The 19,512-nt window shown below is 51.6% G+C and overlaps 4 protein-coding genes across 4 annotated transcripts; 3 read left to right on the plus strand and 1 right to left on the minus strand.

Annotated features, from left to right (window-relative positions):
• Positions 1-132: 132 nt before the first annotated feature.
• Positions 133-3,584, plus strand: A1O5_12879 (chitin synthase 1; the record flags this gene model as incomplete). Its single annotated transcript, XM_007753448.1, has 2 exons — positions 133-2,233; positions 2,287-3,584. 2 exons carry the CDS (start codon positions 133-135, stop codon positions 3,582-3,584), a joined length of 3,399 nt encoding a protein of 1,132 aa, XP_007751638.1.
• Positions 3,585-4,303: 719 nt separating this feature from the next.
• Positions 4,304-5,640, minus strand: A1O5_12880 (uncharacterized protein; the record flags this gene model as incomplete). Its single annotated transcript, XM_007753449.1, has 2 exons — positions 4,304-4,381; positions 4,690-5,640. The coding sequence occupies 2 exons, from the start codon at positions 5,638-5,640 to the stop codon at positions 4,304-4,306; spliced, it is 1,029 nt and encodes a 342-aa protein (XP_007751639.1).
• Positions 5,641-7,794: 2,154 nt separating this feature from the next.
• Positions 7,795-9,806, plus strand: A1O5_12881 (uncharacterized protein; the record flags this gene model as incomplete). The annotated part of the gene is made up of 2 exons (XM_007753450.1): positions 7,795-8,028; positions 8,151-9,806. The coding sequence occupies 2 exons, from the start codon at positions 7,795-7,797 to the stop codon at positions 9,804-9,806; spliced, it is 1,890 nt and encodes a 629-aa protein (XP_007751640.1).
• A 436-nt stretch (positions 9,807-10,242) lies between these two features.
• Positions 10,243-12,525, plus strand: A1O5_12882 (ATP-dependent RNA helicase dbp2; the record flags this gene model as incomplete). The annotated part of the gene is made up of 5 exons (XM_007753451.1): positions 10,243-10,292; positions 10,418-11,511; positions 11,566-11,673; positions 12,148-12,276; positions 12,329-12,525. The coding sequence occupies 5 exons, from the start codon at positions 10,243-10,245 to the stop codon at positions 12,523-12,525; spliced, it is 1,578 nt and encodes a 525-aa protein (XP_007751641.1).
• Between the last annotated feature and the right edge of the window lie 6,987 nt (positions 12,526-19,512).

Raw genomic sequence — 19,512 nt, forward strand, 5'->3', positions numbered from 1 at the left:
AACAATTCATCTGTGCGCTGCATGAACGCCCCTCTCCCCGACTGCATTGTTAGCTGCGCATGGATTCATCTTTGATCTGACCGCCATCTTCAACTGTCATCTCGAGTAAACAAACCTGTCTCTCGACGAGCGATGGAAGAACATCCAGCTCTTACCCAAGTACCGCCCAGCTACCCCGATGGACCTCCTTCGTATGTCAATGGTCCCGCCGAGGAAGACAACATGAGTGTTCCCGGAAACAACACATCGCTTAGGCTGCTCCCGCAGGGTCAGGATGAATACAGATCGTATGTGACAAGCTCCGTTTCCTCTGCGCAATACAATGGACCGCCTTCCCCCAGGCGTAAGCCGCTGCCTAACCCGAAGGTGTCGCACGTTTCATGGGACTCTCCCATAGAGTCCGCCGTCCGAGGCGCCAGACTGCAATCGCCATTGTCTTCATTGATCGCCGAAGCCGAGGAAAAGCTTCGAGGCAGTCGTGAGACAACCGCCTTCGTTGGCCGCGCGCCTACCCTCAAGGCTACTGTGATCCTCAAGAAAAGCTCCCAGACTGACCGAAACCCTCCTAATAGACCATCTCCCTCTATGCGAGGTTCCCCAGAAAGATACCGACCTACGGCGTCAACCGCGTACAGTTCAAGGCCTGGCTCCAGCCTGGGACGACCCCCCTCGATACCTCCGCCTACGGCGAATCCTCGCTCACCCATCAGACCCTCCACCCCTTCTCGAGTTTCTACCGACTGGGGCAGACCTGCTGCCTCGAGCGTCTCATACGAGCCGGCAGATCTTAATGGCAGTCCACGGCCTGGCACACCATCGTCACAGTATGGCGGGAGTCCACGGAGACCGCTGCCTCCTGCACCGCTCTTCTCGGCTAAAGGCGCGGCAACAGAAACGACGATACCCATGCCAGATCCGGAATCAGAAAACGACGTTTTTGTGAACGGTCACGAGATTGTTCCCGACAACGATCCCAGAGCGAGTCTGAAATCGGCCCATTCATACATGACCGACTCGACCTTCACGGAGGAGGACGACGCACCGAGTGAAAAGTTTGATCACTATGGCCCTGCTCCAGAAGGAAGACAGGACCGACGAGGATTGAGGGCAGCTCAGATGACAAAGAAAGAAGTGCGACTCATCAACGGAGAGCTGATTCTCGAGTGCAAGATCCCTACAATTCTCCACAGCTTTTTGCCCAGGAGGGATGAACGAGAATTCACGCACATGCGATATACGGCGGTAACCTGCGACCCAGACGACTTCGTCGTGAAAGGCTACAAGTTGCGCCAGAATATTGGACCCACCATTCGAGAAACGGAGCTTTTCATCTGCGTTACCATGTACAACGAAGGCGAAATCGAGTTTACCAGGACAATGCACGGTATCATGAGGAACATCAGCCACTTCTGCTCGAGGACCAAATCTAGGACTTGGGGCAAAGACGGTTGGCAGAAGATTGTCGTTTGCATCATTGCCGACGGAAGACAGAAGGTCCATCCTCGCACGCTGAATGCTCTGGCAGCCATGGGAGTCTACCAGGATGGGATAGCCAAGAACATCGTCAACCAGAAAGAAGTCACCGCACATGTGTATGAATACACGACTCAAGTCTCACTAGACGAAACCCTCAAATTCAAAGGCGCTGAGAAAGGGATTGTCCCGTGCCAAATGATCTTCTGCCTGAAGGAGAAGAATAAGAAGAAACTCAACTCTCACCGCTGGTTCTTCAATGCTTTCGGCCGAGCCTTGACACCCAATGTTTGCATCCTGCTTGATGTGGGTACCAAACCGGACTCGAAAGCGTTGTATCATCTCTGGAAAGCGTTCGATCAAGATTCGAATGTCGCTGGAGCAGCAGGTGAAATCAAGGCTGACAAAGGCAGGGGATGGCTGGGCTTGCTGAATCCGCTGGTCGCCTCACAAAACTTCGAGTACAAGATGAGTAACATCCTCGATAAGCCACTCGAGTCAGTGTTTGGCTATATTACCGTCTTACCTGGTGCACTCTCAGCATACCGATACTACGCCCTTCAAAATGACCCGAGTGGCTATGGTCCTCTCAGCCAGTACTTTAAGGGGGAAACCCTGCATGGCCGTGACGCTGATGTCTTCACCGCTAATATGTATCTTGCTGAAGACCGAATTCTCTGCTGGGAGCTTGTCGCGAAACGTGGTGAACAGTGGGTTTTGAAATTTGTCAAGAGCGCTTATGGAGAAACTGATGTGCCTGGTAAGAGGAAAAGAAACAGACAAGTTGAGGGAGTCTGTGCTGACCAACTGCAGATGCTGTCCCAGAGTTTATCTCCCAACGACGACGCTGGCTCAATGGCGCTTTCTTCGCGGCAGTGTACTCTTTGGTCCACTTTAAACAAATTTGGCACACCGACCACACTTTGACTCGAAAGATCTTGCTGCATATTGAATTCTTCTATCAGCTCATCTCGCTGATATTCACCTTCTTCTCCCTCGCAAACTTCTACCTCACCTTCTACTTCATTGCCGGCTCCTTAGCAGATCCTCAGATCGATCCTTTTGGTCATAACATCGGGAAATACATCTTTGTCATCCTCCGCTATATTACTGTGCTGTTGATCTGTCTGCAATTCATCCTCAGTATGGGTAACCGACCGCAGGGGGCGAAGAAACTATTCACCGGCACCATGGTCACATATTCGATCATCATGGCATACACTACCTTTGCATCTCTCTACATTGTCATCAAGCAACTCACAACGCACGCGGTGGAAAAGACGGACCCAGAAAATCCGTACAAGCTGGGCAACAACATCTTTACCAACCTCATTGTCAGCACGGTCAGCACCGTGGGCCTTTACTTCCTCATGTCATTTTTGTACCTGGATCCGTGGCACATGTTCACCAGCTCCGCGCAATACTTTGCCCTGTTGCCTTCTTACATTTGCACTTTGCAAGTGTATGCGTTCTGCAACACCCACGACGTCACTTGGGGTACCAAGGGTGACAATGTAATGCATACCGACCTCGGGACTGCCAAAGCAGTCGGATCTGGTGGAAACACTGTCGAAGTGGAAATGCCCTCTGAACAACTCGACATCGATTCCGGGTACGATGTCGCACTTCGCAACTTGCGGGACAGAGTCGAGGTACCCAAACAGCCCGTCAGCGAGTCCCAGTTGCAGGAAGACTACTACAAGTCCGTCCGTACGTACATGGTCGCGGTGTGGATGGTTTGCAATGCCATTCTCGCCATGGCCGTTTCCGAGGCTTACCCTGTGGGCAGCCACATTAGCGACAATGTCTACTTGAAACTCCTTTTGTGGTCCGTCGCCGCCGTCGCACTTTTCCGTGCCATTGGCTCATCGGCATTTGGAATCATCAACCTCATCTCGGCAATTGTGGAGGGGAGGTTACAGGCCAAGTTTGAGAAGATCTTTGGTGGCGGAGACGAGAACGGTCGACATAGGACAGGGTTGGGAAGCGGAATCAGTGAGAGCGGCAAGACAGGGTTGAGTGGTGGGAGTAAAGGGAGTGCCACAGGAATCAGTTTGAGTGAAGTGACGAGCAAGATCTCTGAGAAGTTCAGTTGGATGAGCAGAAGGTAATGATGTCCGGGTGTTTATGGGTCGGAAACAAACGATTGGATGAGTTTTGAAACGAGTTGGGCGCGTTATGGTTTATGTATGACAATGGACTTGTATGATTTGTTTTCTGAGGTTTTGGAGGGGGAGGGGAGAATAATGCATCGCATGCTTGGAAAGAAGAGAAAATGTTCGGATACTGTCGGTTTGAATTTTGCTGCCCTGTAAAACACTAGAAAGAAGAAAAACATGAGGATTTAGGATCAATAGTGATAGAAGACTTAAGAGTTGTTGACTTGTCGTCGGCGGCGGCGGCAGAAGCAGCAACAACAGCGGTAGCAGCCTGGAAATCAGGTCCTCAATCGAGGTACCATACGGACGACGCCATCTACATAGGGATCAGGAACAGAGTGCCAAGCGAGAAGGACAATACGCCACATCATGGCCTGTATGAACTTACTTGGTCGTGTTCTTTGGTCCCCCCTGGGGCCAGGAAATATTACGTATATAGGTAGACCTCACCGGGTTCAAGTTTCAACGAAGGGCTCAGGAAAAGGAAAGTACGGCGGATATGGACGGGCGCAGAGTGGCAGAGGGATATTATATTGTTTTGGATTGGACCAGATTGGATGGATTGGAGTCTATCTAACTTGATACCCGCGCACGAGTATTAAGGTCCATACCTATGTCCGTAACCTTTCACTTAGCATGATAAGATGGCCTGACTTGCTTTCCAACCAACCCTATCCTGCCCTGATCCCAAACCCATCCGGAGAAAAGACACCGCTCTCGAGGGTGAGATAGTATCGGATCCGAGGTACCTGTGTTGATATCAGAATGCCTCACCGTTTCCATTTTTGCAACAAAATTTTTCCTTTTTCCCTTGTTTTGCGCTTCACTCTCTGGATCGGAGACGGTCTCGCCGCCGGGGAGAAGGTATGTCTAATTGCTCCAGAGAGAATTTTTGTTGGAATTTTCCGAATTTTTTTGGGGTGTCGAGGGAAGGGGAGGCTTTGAGGGGGAAGAGAGAAAGGAAAAGGGGAAGAGAGAGGGGGTTGGGAGTGATTGATCTAAGCAGAAAAGCCACGGTAGAACCATGTGTTAAAGGGATCACTTACCTTCCACTTACCTCTTTGTGGGCTTTGGTTCGCAAACGGTCCGAGCGACGAAGCGGGGCAGATGCCTTTTCAACGGGTGCCTCTGGTCGTGCTTGAGCAGCGAAAGGGCCAGGATGTCCGGTTCCTTGATCCGCAGGAGTCGGGAGAGCGTCAGCTGCGAGATCCTGAGGGACCGGACCTGGAGCAGGTTGGGCCAGCAGTTCGGAGTACCCGTACATATCAGCCATGGAGTTCAGTTGTACCTCCTCGGCAGCTCTAGGATAGAACAATTGGTGGCCATTGTTGTCTAGCATATCAGGAGGCATAGGCGACCATATGTCCACTTCTGTGGGAACCGAAAACCAGAAGTCGCCATCAAATGTGTTGAGACGATCCAGACCTTGAACAGCCTGTGACTGGTTTAGTTCTGGAGCGAACTCGGTTGGTGTATCGGCAAGGAAATCCATACCGGCGAGGCCAGAGTTCTCGGCGGAGATCCTCTCCAGGAAGTCATAGGTGTGGACGCTCTCGAGGAATTCAAGGGTGTTGGCATCGAGCTCTTCGAGGGAGATTTGCATCTGGCTAGGCGCAGCATCACTAGCTAAATCAGAATCGGCGAAGACGCTGGCTTCCAAGTGACCCTCAAGTCGATATTCAGCACCGGGGAATGCGGCGTTCGAGTTGCCCAATACACCGGCAGGGTGATCGAGATCCGTTCTAGTCACGGGAATATGGTAGTCGGTGTCGAGAAGAGGTGGCGAGGCAGGTTGTAGTTCATCAGGAATCAGATCGGAGTACATGCCGTCTGGACGAATCGTCGGCAAGAACGGGTCCAGAGGGTTGACGGTCAGATGCAGACGATTCTGCTCGTAGAGTTCCTCAAGTGAGCTTGAAGTGGAAAATTCGGACAGGGTATCAGAGTCGAGAAAGGACCAGCCTTCGAGTGGTGAATGTGGGTTTGACCCTTCAGATTGGGACGCCATGGTTGAATAGGGGTGATCGCCAAATCTACTTCAGTTCTGGATGTGGTTTCTGAACGAAAGCAAACAAGCGGGCGACCGAGAAAACCTTTCAACGGCGCTGATGATTGAGTTAGAAGGATGGAGAGCCAGCAAACCACAGATGCGCATACTCTGGCCCTTCTTATACCTTTCGAGCTCCGCTAGCAAGAGCGACCTTTGGTGAAGCAACAACGGTTTGTCGAGGACAAGGCAGTTTGTTGCTTACCTAGTGGTGAAAGATGAACATTCCCCATTCCCTTTGTGAAACCTTGTAACTCGACCTTTTTCAGTTTCGCACAAGTAGCAACTTAACTCTAGACAACGCAAATCGTCACCAGCAGTCTTTGTTTTCTTTGTCCAGCCCAAGATACGGTGCCTTGTCCGCATATCAGAAACCGAGGATTAGACGCGAATCTCGAGGCAGCGGCAACGATGAGGCAGCCCTAAGGGCGGCACGCATTGCCCATCATTCTATATCTCTGTCGACGTTTTGACTTGTTGGTTGCTTTTCTTCAACAACATACCAGGACTGCTCGTGGATCGAAATACAAGATGGGTTCCACCGCTGGCACTATTGGCACCGTTATGCTCGTGATCATCATTCTGATCCTATTTATCTCCACCATAGGATGTCTCCGTCGCAACCAGGAGATCTCTTCGGGCAGAGTGTATCGTCGAAAGTACAGCGAGCGTTGGCCAGCCGAGTACCATGGCACGAGTCAATACCATGACACGTATCAACCAGCTCGAGCAAACTTAGTCAACGGTAAGACGGCTAGAGAGAGAGGAGAGGTCGATCCTTGGGAACGAGACGTGTCGATGCACTCGATCAAGCCAGCCCGCGTGTGCCACGGCCAGGATGAGGCTCCCTTCACGTCGCGCTTCGATACCTGGATCTAAGCGTAGTAGAGTGCAATGATATTGGTCAAGTGAGGGAGAGAGCATGGGGCGATTGGAGCACGAGAAGTTCAGTCGAGGTGGGGATAGGTACTGGCTAGGGAGTAGTGGTGGACGAATGTACGATGGATTGTCTCGCCGTCTACCAAGTAACGAGTACTGTATTTGTAGACGTAGCGAGCTGAGCGAGGCAGCTCGCGCTCGGCAGGTCTCGAAGTGTTTCACCTGTCACGTGTGCTTGGCGTATGTCATTTTTTTCTCTCGGAGATATCGCGCGGATATAAGATCAGCTCGGCCGATACAATGACCGAGAATTGGTTCTAAGCTTGCAAGGTTCGTATGTACGTCGATTGTTGCATAGTCGCAATGGGCCATCAATGCCTCGTGAGGCCCGCAGCGCCGACATTTGGCGACCTCTTCTGAAAGCTCCTTCACACAGCTCGATGTATTTCGATGATTTCTGCCTGCTCTTCAATGTGTCACGAAAATTGATGGATATCAAAAGCCGTGTATGATATTCTGAATCGTCGCCACAGTTCTTCCTCCATGAGCAGACCGCCGTCTTTCAAGTATAATTTTTTCGAGTTGCACCGCAATATTGTCCTCCGGACAGGATAACAGTACATCTTCTATCCTGGCTAGGCTCTATACAAGTTAACACGATTCCAATATCGCTGTGCGAACTTCGACCAATCAACTCCAGAGCTTTTGAGTCAGGGCCGAGACGGAGCAGCCATCAAAGTGCCTTCTGCTCGTCAAGCTCGCTTTATCCGACCCTCGGTGTTAACACATCCGTCGCTCAAAACTTGACCCCAACAGCGATGGGTCCCAAACGCCGTCGCCTGGCACTCTCCTGCGTGGCTTGTAGGCGGAGGAAAGTGAAGTGCGACAGGACCTATCCGACCTGCGTTCGCTGTCAGAAGGGTGGTGTGAGTTGTGACTATGTCCCTTATACCAAGCAGGACAATGCCCTCCCCACTCCATCCGAGGAGAGTCCACAGCTTCGCAGGGAGACTTCGGCTACGTCTTGGACCGGTGAGTTCTCTAATGTATTTTTTTTTTGTTTCAAGCGACCTGCGGATCGCTGTCCTTTGTGCCCGCGCTACCGAACTCCCTGATGTCTGCCATTATATTGGGTAATGGTGGCACCTCATCTTTATTGATAACTTTTGCGATCAAATTTGTTCTTCTTCGGCTCATGATTCGAGCAGGGGCTAATAAACCAAAATCACCTAGAACATGTCGACGTTTGGCACGCCCGGTCAAAGGAGCACGAGAATGCCCGAGCCAACGAGGATAGTCAACACCCCAGCACCTCGCAACCTCGCACTCAAACAAAGTCTTTACGAGAGCTTCAGGACCGAGTACACGAACTGGAGACTCATGTCAGGGCGGCGGGGACCCGCCCCATCCCCCCAGCAGTGTATCTCGGTCTCGGTCATGGCACCGGTCCAGGGGTGTGCACCGGCAAGGGTGCGCTACACGACCACGAACGAGCCTTGCTCCGTGGCAAAGGCTTCAAAACGCAATATTTCGGTCCAAGTCATGGAGCTAATTTGCTTCTTCAATTCGAGGAACTTTCTCGCTTCGTCAAGGATATCCTGCAGCGACTGCCGACACTCAAAAAATCGAGAAACATCTGGAAACAACAACGCCGAGATCTCAACACCGGCCTGATTCTTCCAGAGTTCGATACCTTGATATCATTGGTTCCGGAACAGAACCGCGCAGATGCTCTAGTGCAAGAATATTTCGAAACCTTGGAGACGACGTACCGTGTTCTGCATGCCCCGATATTCTTTCGCAAGTACAAGGAGTTTTGGGCATCCTCCGGAGGCTCTTCACCGGATTTTCTTGTGCAACTCCTTCTGGTGTGCGCCAGCACGAACTGCTCCGTGGCGGGTGCATCAGGATTCGTTGGTCGGAGCACTGTCGGCCGTGATACAGCGATCAAATGGATCGAAGTCTGTGAGAATTGGCTAGATCTGCAAAGCCAGAAGCACATGACTTTGGAGGTTTTTCAGGTCCGCGTTCTTCTGGTAATTGCCAAGAAGTTAAACTGCGTCAAGGTCAAGCGAGAGTGGACTGTTTCGGGGCACCTGCTACGAGAAGCCATGTCTTCTGGGCTGCATCGAGAGCCAACGTTCTTGAGCAACACCATCTCGGTCTTCGATCAAGAGATGCGCAGGAGGCTTTGGTTCACGATACTTGAACTTGATATTCAAAACAGCATCGATCGCGGTATGGCAGCGAGCGTCGGGCCATTTGATTGGGACACTTTGCCACCACTGAACCTCCACGATGAAGACTTTGACGAATCGAGCGAAAAAATGCCCGCCGCCAGGCCAATGACGGAATTCACGCGTACATCATTCCTCTGCCTTGCCCATCAACATTTACCACTCCGTCTGGAAATACTATCCAGGATCAACAGCATTCGTGTCTGCCTTGAAAGCGACGCTGCCATCGAGCTGGATCAAAAGATCCGGCAGACCTTAGACAGCCTCCCGAAATGGTCGAATCACGCTGCAAATGCTATATCGGAACCTCTCTCGGAGCTACTGCTTTATGAAATTCTATTGCTAATTCACCAGCCGTTTGCCACACAGCCGGACGCGCAGGCACGACACTTCTATTCGCGAGCAGCTCGGCGGAATGCAGCACTGTCGACCATGAGAATATTTACTGAGTTGCGACCGGGCAGTAGGAAGACTTACCTTAATCTTCGGCATGATTTGTTCCGAGCTTGCCTAGCAGCTTGCCATGATCTCGTCGGCCCAGCACGTTCGAAAGAGGACTTGTTGCAGGATCGGAGCTTTGCTGTGAATTTGATCGAGCAGGGTGTCAATCTGATGGAAGAACGGATTAAGAGTATCGGGCAAGGATTCCATACATACTGGCTCACTTGCAGCGCACTCGGGCTGCTGCGTTCAAAACTATCCCCAGGGTCACCAGCAGACCGGTTTGCACAAGAGACAGCTGACCGGGTCGCCAATCTCCAGGGCTACATGATGTCGCACCAGATTCCACCTGTCGGCAGCTGCAACGGCGTGGAAGACGTGACAATGAGCACCGCCAACACACTGGTGGGAATGAGTGCTCACCCTACACCAGGTCAGCCTCTACCGGAGCTGGATCCGTTTGTGACAACGACCGCAGACCCATTCAACACCTTTCCTGAGACCTTGTTTGACTTTGATATTACAGATCTCTGGAACATGGGAGGGATCGGTGGGGGCACGCACTATTGATGAGGAGCCATTGCTTGATGAGCAGATAGAAATAACAACGCATCTCCGAAGAGCAGATTGAATCCCTTTGTTGCATACCTAGTATTGCTGCTTTGCAGCCTTGCACAGCCTTGCACATCCTGGGAATTTGCCTTGTCGGAATGCCAAGACCTTCCATCGGCTTACTTTCCCTATTCAGTATAGCCGATTCTTAGCGGCGGTTGGGAGCCTTTGCCTTCGCCCTCCCTGTATTTTTAAAATTTCACCCTTCGCCCCTTCTTCTTCAACACAATAATCTCTTCTCACCCTTCGCTCACTCTCACTTTCTTCTCTCTCATACCCTTCCTCACCCTCTTACTTTGTCTACACAAAGAGTCCGCTTTATCCAGTCCATTCTTGTCCCCTTTCCCTATCATTGTCGATTACTACCAACAGTTCACGGATTTCGGCGCCCATCATGTCTTACGGTGGCTACGGATCATCAAAAGATGGCGGTTATTCTAATGGGTACGTGAATATCGTTCGAATCTATTATTTCCTGCGTCCCAACTGTCTTGCGCTCTCCAGGACGCAGGACAGGCTGGCGCAAGCTGTTTTTCCGTTGTTCGAACCTGTGACTAACAACTTCGCAGTTATGGTGGCGGCCACAGTCATTCTAATGGCTACACTAACGGCTACGGCGGATCCAACGGATACTCTGGCGGAGGCGGTGACAAGATGTCCAACCTGGGCGCAGGCTTGAAACAACAGAACTGGGATTTGAACAACCTACCAAAGTTCGAAAAATCATTCTACAAGGAGGACCCCACAGTTACAGCCAGGTCACAGCGCGATGTCGATGAATTCCGCAAGAAGAATGAGATAACAGTTCAAGGCCGCAATGTTCCCCGACCAGTCGAGACTTTTGACGAGGCCGGATTCCCTAGCTATGTCATGTCGGAAGTCAAGGCTCAAGGTTTCACCAAACCCACTCCAATTCAATCCCAAGGTTGGCCTATGGCTCTCTCTGGTCGTGATGTTGTTGGTATTGCAGAAACCGGGTCTGGCAAGACCTTGACCTACTGCCTCCCCGCTATCGTGCACATCAACGCTCAACCGCTCCTCGCTCCCGGTGACGGCCCCATCGTCCTTGTTCTTGCCCCGACACGAGAACTCGCCGTCCAAATCCAACAAGAAATCACAAAGTTTGGCAAATCTTCCCGCATTAGGAACACTTGTGTCTATGGTGGCGTTCCCAAGGGTGGTCAGATCCGCGACCTTACTAGGGGCGTGGAAGTCTGCATCGCCACTCCTGGCCGTCTCATTGACATGCTGGAGTCTGGGAAGACCAATCTGCGTCGTGTCACTTACTTAGTTCTCGACGAAGCAGATCGCATGCTTGATATGGGCTTCGAGCCTCAAATCCGCAAGATTATCGGCCAGATTCGACCGGACCGACAAACCTGCATGTGGTCTGCAACATGGCCCAAGGAAGTTCGACAACTGGCTTCCGATTATCTCAACGATTTCATTCAGGCCAACATTGGCTCCATGGATTTGTCAGCAAATCACCGCATTACTCAAATCGTCGAAGTTGTGTCCGAATTCGAAAAGAGAGATCGCATGATCAAGCACCTTGAGCAGATCATGGAAGACCGCAATAACAAAGTCCTCATCTTCACAGGCACCAAGCGCGTCGCCGATGACATCACTCGATTCCTGCGTCAAGACGGATGGCCAGCACTCTGTGAGTTTACTCCTTATTCCCCATTTTTCTTGGACATAAGCTAACAGCAAACAGCCATTCACGGCGACAAGCAGCAGAATGAACGTGACTGGGTCCTGAACGAATTCAAAACTGGCAAGAGCCCAATCATGGTCGCTACGGATGTCGCATCCCGTGGTATCGGTATGAACAAACAGCAACCCCCCTAACCCCACCCTTTTTTCCCTATTGTATTTTGTCTTTTGCATTTCTTACCATTGCCGTCGTGTGGAATGGTGCCGCACTCTCTTTCCGCTTGTTACGCTTTTGCATTGCGTAACTTGTCCAGGCTTTTGTGTTCTCCTCGGTCCTTCTTCCGGAAATCCTGGAATCTTTTGCAGTTTGCCGGGACTCTGCTCCCTGACTTCCACATCTGCTTGTCCGACACGAGTAGGTTGTGGGACACGTTTACTTGACCAGATCAAACTGCAAATCCAGGATCTCTCACTTCCAAGGACCGTAGACGCTTGCCGATTTCCCGGACATGGACATTTGCCACCCAAAGGATAATGCTCCGAGCTTCAGAGAGTGACATGCACCTCCGCTCACACGACCACATATGGTCCCCAGCGCCTCGTAAGAACCACCAATGACCGAGTTGCTAACCTATACTTGAAGATGTTCGAGATATCACTCACGTGTTGAACTATGACTACCCCAACAACTCTGAGGATTACGTTCACCGAATCGGCAGAACAGGCCGAGCTGGCAGGAAAGGCACCGCCATTACGCTTTTCACCACAGATAGTACGTCTCTATCCCCTCCGTCAATTTTGTAAAGTTCTAACCATTTTCACAGATGCCAAGCAAGCTCGTGATCTAGTTTCTGTCCTACAAGAGTCCAAACAAAGTATCGAGCCTCGTCTTGCCGAAATGGCACGCTATTCCGGAGGCGGTGGCGGCGGCGGCCGTGGATATGGTCGCGGTGGCCACCGCGGAGGCCGTGGCGGCTTCACTGCATCCAATGCTGCACCCCTTGGCCGGTCCAGGTGGTAAAGATGATCGAACAAAAGATCGCTCGACGAGCATACCAACAACGGTGGGGGACGGTCGAAGTCTGTTCTCCGCGTCGCAAGTCTTGTCACACAAGCACATTCCTTCAGAGTTCAAAGAACCGATAGACTTGTTTTGTGCATTACTGCCTTGTCGGGGCTCAGGCGTACAAGGATGGCAAAGATAGATTGCTTGTTTTTTTTTTCTCGTCGTGAGTTGGGGGGGCCAACCCTTTCTCCCCCCTTGGCAGTAGGGTTTATGCGTTCATGGATGTTTCAGGGTGGCGAGAGCAGACGGACTCCTCGCCGAAGAAGATTTGAGCAAAATGGTGATAGAGCTGGTGTCTATGACGATTCACATGCCTCATTCGATATCTTGATGAGAGACAGACATGTGATATGGAAGACATGATCTCAGCACGAGCGTGCAGCATCGTGATGATTGGTCGAAGAGGCAATAGACATAGACTACTTGCTACATAGCTTGAGTGTACAATCAGAGACATGAGTTGCCTATTCAGAGATTCCGCATATCTGTATGTTTAGTATTCGTAGATCGACGACAATGAAATGCACTGAGAGGTGTTTGTCATCTTTTGAAACCCCAGAATATGTTGCTGCGAGCGGAGAATGGACTTACAGGGCGGAATAAATACTGAGCCGCCAGGCATTTGGTAGATAGTATAACACCTATGTATGTAGACAGATGCCAACGACCGGCTCGACCCATACCACATCTGCCTTTCACGCAGCCTTGCAGCCTTGCAGCCTTGCATAGGCAAGTGAGGGAGTAAAACAGTAAGAGAGGAATGGGTGGGGAGGGAAAGGACGGAGACAAGACAGACAGATAGACAGAAGGATGTTTCCTTGCAAGGCCCCAGGTCTAGTTTGAAAGGTCCCAGGAGTTCAGAGATGAGACTGTGAAGCAATCACAGCAGCCCGAATACAACAAGAATAAAACGAAAAGGCTTGTTCACCTACCTGTCTGTCTGTGTGCTGTTGACACATTGCGCGTGGGCTATAATTTTAGCCTGGCTGCTCAAGCTGCGTGTCGCGAGTGTCAAAGTTTGATTCACACCAATTTTGAGGTGCTCTCTGCCTCCCCCTCCTCTCTCTTGCATCTGACCTTCCCCAGAAAGCTCTCTCAGCACTCTTGACGAATGGAATTGACAGTAGCAAGAATGTGGATGGTCGTCCCGGACGCTCCGCCATGGATTTTGTTATTCATAGACAGTGTTGGATAAGGTTGCATGTCTGTCGCAGGCGCAGTATTAATGGGATGGATAATCGGCGGGTATTGGTGGGTGTTTTGTTCTCGGACGACTCACTAGTTGGTCTTGAACCTGTGTCTGTCGTTGACGGTTGGGACCTTCAACTTGTCTGTACGGAATCAAGGGGTTTGCAGGTTCGCTGCTGGAGTCAGTCCTGTCTGCTCTTGCGGCGCCAAACCTCGTCTCCTTCATCCCCATAAGCATAGGTCAACCGGAGGTCCCTGCAATGTGATTTTGATGGTGGTGTTGATATGTACATAGGTCGGTGGTGGATATTCTGGCTGTTTCCGTGCCTCATTGCCAGGGACTCCCACGGGGGGTCCAGCCCAGGCAGCCAGTCCCGCTCGCAGAGACGACACATTACATTCAGCTGAAGAAGGCGAGGGAACGGATTGCTCCGAAGGGGATGTGCGCTGTCATATTAATGGCTCGGTCGGGGCGTGTAGTGAGGTACATACGAAACAGAGCGTGCTGAGGACCTTGGGATAGATCGTATCTTGGGGACACCAAAGCAGAGGGCACTCTGCAGGAGGCATGATGAAAACAACATTTTGTCCCTCCCTACCTACCTCGGAATCCTTAGCCATTCCCCCTGGTCAGGTGAAGTGCCCAGTGTGTGCAAAGCTACCGCCGCGCCTGGAAACTGCGACGGCAGACGCACTTTTCATCCAGTGCATTGAATCTGTACCATATGGTGCTTCTAACGGGAGCCATGTGCAACTGCCGGTCTGTTCGGCGGCTTGAGAGGTTGGCATCAGGCAGGAAATATTCTCCATGCCTAGAAATCAACCATTGACTCCGTAATCTTAAGGGGCTCCCCCTTACCTCCTACTGCTCCCTTTAAAGTCGCAGCCAAGACATGGTCAGAACATCACCGGGGTTAGTTGTGGGCCGTTCGTTTTGTTCGGGCATCAGAAATCATGTCCCCTTGGTGCCTGCTCTTTTCGCAGACGACCAGCCCAGAGTCGAGGCCTTGTCGGCTCCCCACAATGCCGACTGACAGTTCGTGAAGCTGGGAAGATTAGCAGCAAGAGACGAACTCGCTCTCCCTCGCGAAGACCGCAGCAATCAACTGTCCTAAAGTTGTTCCGATAGCGACGACGAGAACAAGCTTTACGGCATGTTCCGGTCTGGTAGTTGGTATCTCTTGGAGTCTGCTCCCCTCGATAATGATTATTCGCCCTTACAGCCAGTAGTGCTTGTACCTGTACCGAGTAGCCTAGTCAGGCTTAGGAACCGAGATTTCTCGGCGACAAGCTGGGGATGAGGCTGGAAAATCGTATCACTCAGTCCAATGCCACGTAAGCAATGGGGACTGTGTTCGCCCACGCATTTCGCTCTTGCGCTCCTTTCATTTAACTTCGAGGCGGGACTGAAGATTCCTGACTCCATGTCTCATCATTTCAAGCTAGCATTAAACTTTGAAAGAGAGCGCGACCGCTTCCAGAGAATCGGTGAGCGCTCAAATCCGCTGCAGGCTGTCCTGTGAGTGAAGGTATCGAGTGATAATTCACCCTCCATTTAGGTGCATCTCGGCTGCTGCGTTCGTCTTCGCTCATACAACTTCGATGGAGAGGCGGAGGGTTTTGCCCTCATGTAGCTGTTCGCGACTCTGCAGGATGCAAGTAGGAAGTGTGAATCTTTTCCCCGATTGGGGCTGCTGCAAGCTTGCAAGTCGTCATATTGGGCTCCCGAAGGCTACCCCAGAACAGGAAGTGTACCTCTCAGCAACCATCGAGTCGCGCACCTCTCTAGAATCCGGAGCAGGCGCTTGCTTTTCCTCGCCGGCGCTCGCAGAGATTGGTACCTCGTACTTAGAAAGGTAATGTCGCAACTGAGAGTTTGCTGAATGTGTGGGTACATGAATATCTAATTTCTTGAGTAATGAATATGGAAATGACCTTCCTGGCGTTTGGGCGGATGTGGAGGCTTTTGGTAAAGATGAACCGTTTTGAATCGGAGAGCACCCGAGCAAGCGATCACAAGCTCTGAATCGCAGAACCACTAGTTGGATCGCTGGGACTCAGAGACTCTACGAGGGCACTAAAGGCAAGCATCATGGGGATGCCAAGGCAGTTGGCGGGCATCGCTGGCGATCGGCGGTGTATGCTCGTTTCTCGTTTCTAGGAGAGAGGGCGCCTTTCTGGCCTGTAGACCATTACTCTATCAACTTCACCACTTCCCTAGGATAAGCACGGAGGGCGCTTAGGGGGCAAGGATTCAGATGACAGACAAGCCTTTGATCTCGGGCAAGGCAAAGACCCAAGCTGCAGGATGCGGAATCCCCTGCCTTGATATCGCATGGTGACAACACATCCAAGGATGAGGTGTGTGGCGAGGGAGGATGGGATGGGATGGCTTGATTGTGGTCCCCGAAGGAGGGATGGCCTGGCGGACCCCGGGGTTCTCTCTCAGAGTTCCGCGGTTGGTCTTCTGGTTTGCTTGTGGTGCCTCTTATTCCGGGCATCTAACAACCTGAACTTGTTAAGCTGTCAGGACAAGGATGTCAGTGTGCTGCGTGACAAGAGAACGTATCGAGGTTCCGAGTATGCACCAAGTACTCCGTATCAAATTTTTTTTTCTTCACCCCCAGGTGGGTAACGGGTGTGCATTGGCGTCGAATCACCTGCGAGCGACCCCGAGCTTTAGCTTTCCAGAAGCACGGACCTCCTCTTGTCTCCTTGGAACTCTGTCTGGGAGGTTCCAGCACGACGGTTCCGGACAGTCCGACTCTCTCCGCCCTTGGGTTGTTCAACCAGAAGTAACCAAAGCTTATCGGGTGACCAACGGCTTCGAGGATATTGGGATTCTTGCCATAGTATTCTCCCTGGTGTGGCTCGGTCAACTTCTGACGCTTGCTGCTCTCCCTGTTGACAGAAAGCCCGGTAGTTAGCAGTTCCATTCTTGTTATGCAGGTACGCCATGACCGGTAGATTCCTAAGGAAGGCACTATCAGAAGTGCTAGCCGAAAGTCGGAGCGGACGGCTGCTCGCCTGCTGGCCAGCTCGCCAGTGTGCCAGCTCTGGCTTTGGCTTTGCAGCTAGCTGGGAAGCTTGGAGTTGTCCCACCGAGCGTCTCGCCTTAGCGTACCTCGTAGGCGGCAATATGTATTGCACCCACGAGAATTGGATATCTTCACCGGATCCAGAAACAATACCTAAGTACTGGGTACTCCAACAGCTCTCTGGTGCACGCCCCTCCAAAAATGGCACCATCGGGTGGGGCACCTGCTCGTGTGCCAACATAGAAATGATTTTCAGAAGTGCTGTTCGAGACCATATGTGTGCTTGAAAGCATGGATGACTTGTGCCTAACGTCGTCCCTGGGCCAACTGTGCAGCAGGAAGCGAAGTGCCCGCGCTGCCAGTACGAGCAGGCCGTGTCTCTCGTCTGTTTTTGTTTTTGCCCTGGCTTTTGCATTCGAAGGACCATGTTGACCTCTGGTTCGGGATGAATGCATTGATAGTGCAGCAACCTGCATATGCAAGCGGCTGGGGTTTGGAAGGTCTTCATTGACTTTCTACGAATCACGGTGTAGGCGAGCCATCGGGAAGCTTGCCCTCCGTTCCAAGTTTGAGGGTTCATTTGACCTTGGAAGTGACGATTGTTTCTCACCTGCATTCAGGGCCCAGCGGGATGCGACCACGGCCGGATGTTGCATCAACTTCCCGTGTCTTATCCTCAGTCCCTTCGTGGATGGTGTTGTTATGGTCTCGACCTATGCGGCAAGGTCGAAAATGCTGTCAAGCTCTCCTAACTTGAAGTAGCCTCCTTGGCACACACTCTCTCCAATGTGATTGCGTCTCTATTGCCGCTACCGGAAGCGCTGAAGAGGACGTTCTGGACTCGCCGGCTATTAAGGACAGGGTGCCCAGGGCGCTCGACTCCAACAACACGGAACGCCAGTATCTGGGGTGCCCATCTTACTGTCTGCCTCGAAACCAAAAGCAAGCATTGCCGGACATAGTACCTGGAACGGCAACGGGTCATGGCCGACTAACTGTCCAGCAATTAAGAAAACGAGAAGATACCGGAGACAAATAGTCGCGTCCAAATTGTTCCTTCCCCAACGAAGTCTTTTGGACATTTCACTGAGCAGCTCATCATCCTCGGAGCTGCATGGACACTTCAGGGGTTTACTAGGTAGCCTAAGAGTCAGGACAAGGCTAGGCTAGCTGCAATAGACCATCGTCCCCCCCGGGGGGGGGGGGTTAGTAGTCCAGAGCGTGAAAGGACGTCATATACCTCTAACACACACCAGACAGCCCAAACCAGGATGATCAACTTCATCTCAAAGGGGAGGGTCGAGTTTGGGTCGATCAAGTCGCATCACCGATGCACAGGTACACCTGCTGTTCAGAAATGAAAGGACCTTTGATACTTGATCCGTTCGATCCGAACGTGGATGGCTATGAAAAAGAAAAAGCAGAACTCAATTGACCGAGTGCCGCAGCAGATACGGTTCGTTCTTGCGTCAAATTACAGGGGCCGTGCCAACATCGAGATCTTCTTGCGGGCCCTTCACCCTGACATGCATTTGAGGATGATGGACACCCAGAGGCCGAGTGAATTTGTCATGGCTTCAAGCATCTCCAGGGATGGATGGTTGACGGATGTCATAACATTGTGAGCGTGCCATGTTTGGTAATGCCAAAAGGCAACCCAGTGCGACGGGTTTCACTTTGAGCGTAGTTGAGTAAACCCAAATGACAGGAAGAATACGACATCCGAAACAAGGCCACAGAGTTGACCTGATTCTTCCAAGAATGCCTTCGGCATACTTTGCAGAGAAAGAATATGCCGACGCAGTTCTGCAAAGAAATAAGACCCACTATAGGAATGGGGTCACCAGGGATATTGCGCATGGGGCCTTCAATAATTCTCAGAATGAGCGGTGTACCTACTTGGATCACCAGTTTGTACCGTAAGGTTTGGTATCTGAATCGATGTTTTTGCTCAATAATCGGTGGTCGTCCATGCAAGTTCGCGGGAGAAAGTAAAAGCTGCATCGACACGCTAAACGATAGAAAGTAGCAGGGTCTCCTGGCATGATTGGCGGGAGAACGGAGGCTGCTAGGCTTGTTAGGCATCCTGGGGAAGAGAAGCTAAAGAGCCTACTCGGTACTGGGTAGAGAGCTTGCTCTTCTCAGGAAGGGCAGGCGCCACAGTTGGACTTGTCTAGCTCCATGGTAGTTAGTCTCTCGACACCGAGATCCAAACCACAGGGTAGGCCGAATTTGCGATGTTAAAACCGTTAGGGAGCAACCTTAGCCTATCTCTCTGGATGTTTCCAGGAATCCCAACCAGCCATCATCAGAGCTTTCTTTATTCGGCACTGTAAAGGACCAGGACGTCACGAGACACGGGTGAAGTATGTCAGGGTCCAGAGTAGTAGTCGCTTGCATTTTTCTTCTCTGACAAGATGATCTCGTTCTGTGGTGGAAAATGATGAAGGAGTTCTGCATAAAGGGTGGTGTGAAGGCTCATGGCTGCGGCAAGATTAACCTCGCAGGGCCGCGCTGAGATGGGCACCCACATTCTGATTCGGTGCCGCGGATGAGGACGAGGATGACATGGACTTTTTGGGGGTGGGAGCGAACCGGGTCCGGCATTGACCAATGAACCGGCAAGGGCAGGCGCTGGAGGAGGATTGGAGGACTTGGAGGATGGGTGTCAGGGGAGGTTATGATTGGTATGGATAGACCGCCTTGGGGCAAAAGA

Source organism: Cladophialophora psammophila (assembly GCF_000585535.1).
Source record: "Cladophialophora psammophila CBS 110553 chromosome Unknown aczJe-supercont1.38, whole genome shotgun sequence".
In the NCBI taxonomy this organism is placed as follows: Eukaryota; Fungi; Ascomycota; class Eurotiomycetes; order Chaetothyriales; family Herpotrichiellaceae; genus Cladophialophora; species Cladophialophora psammophila.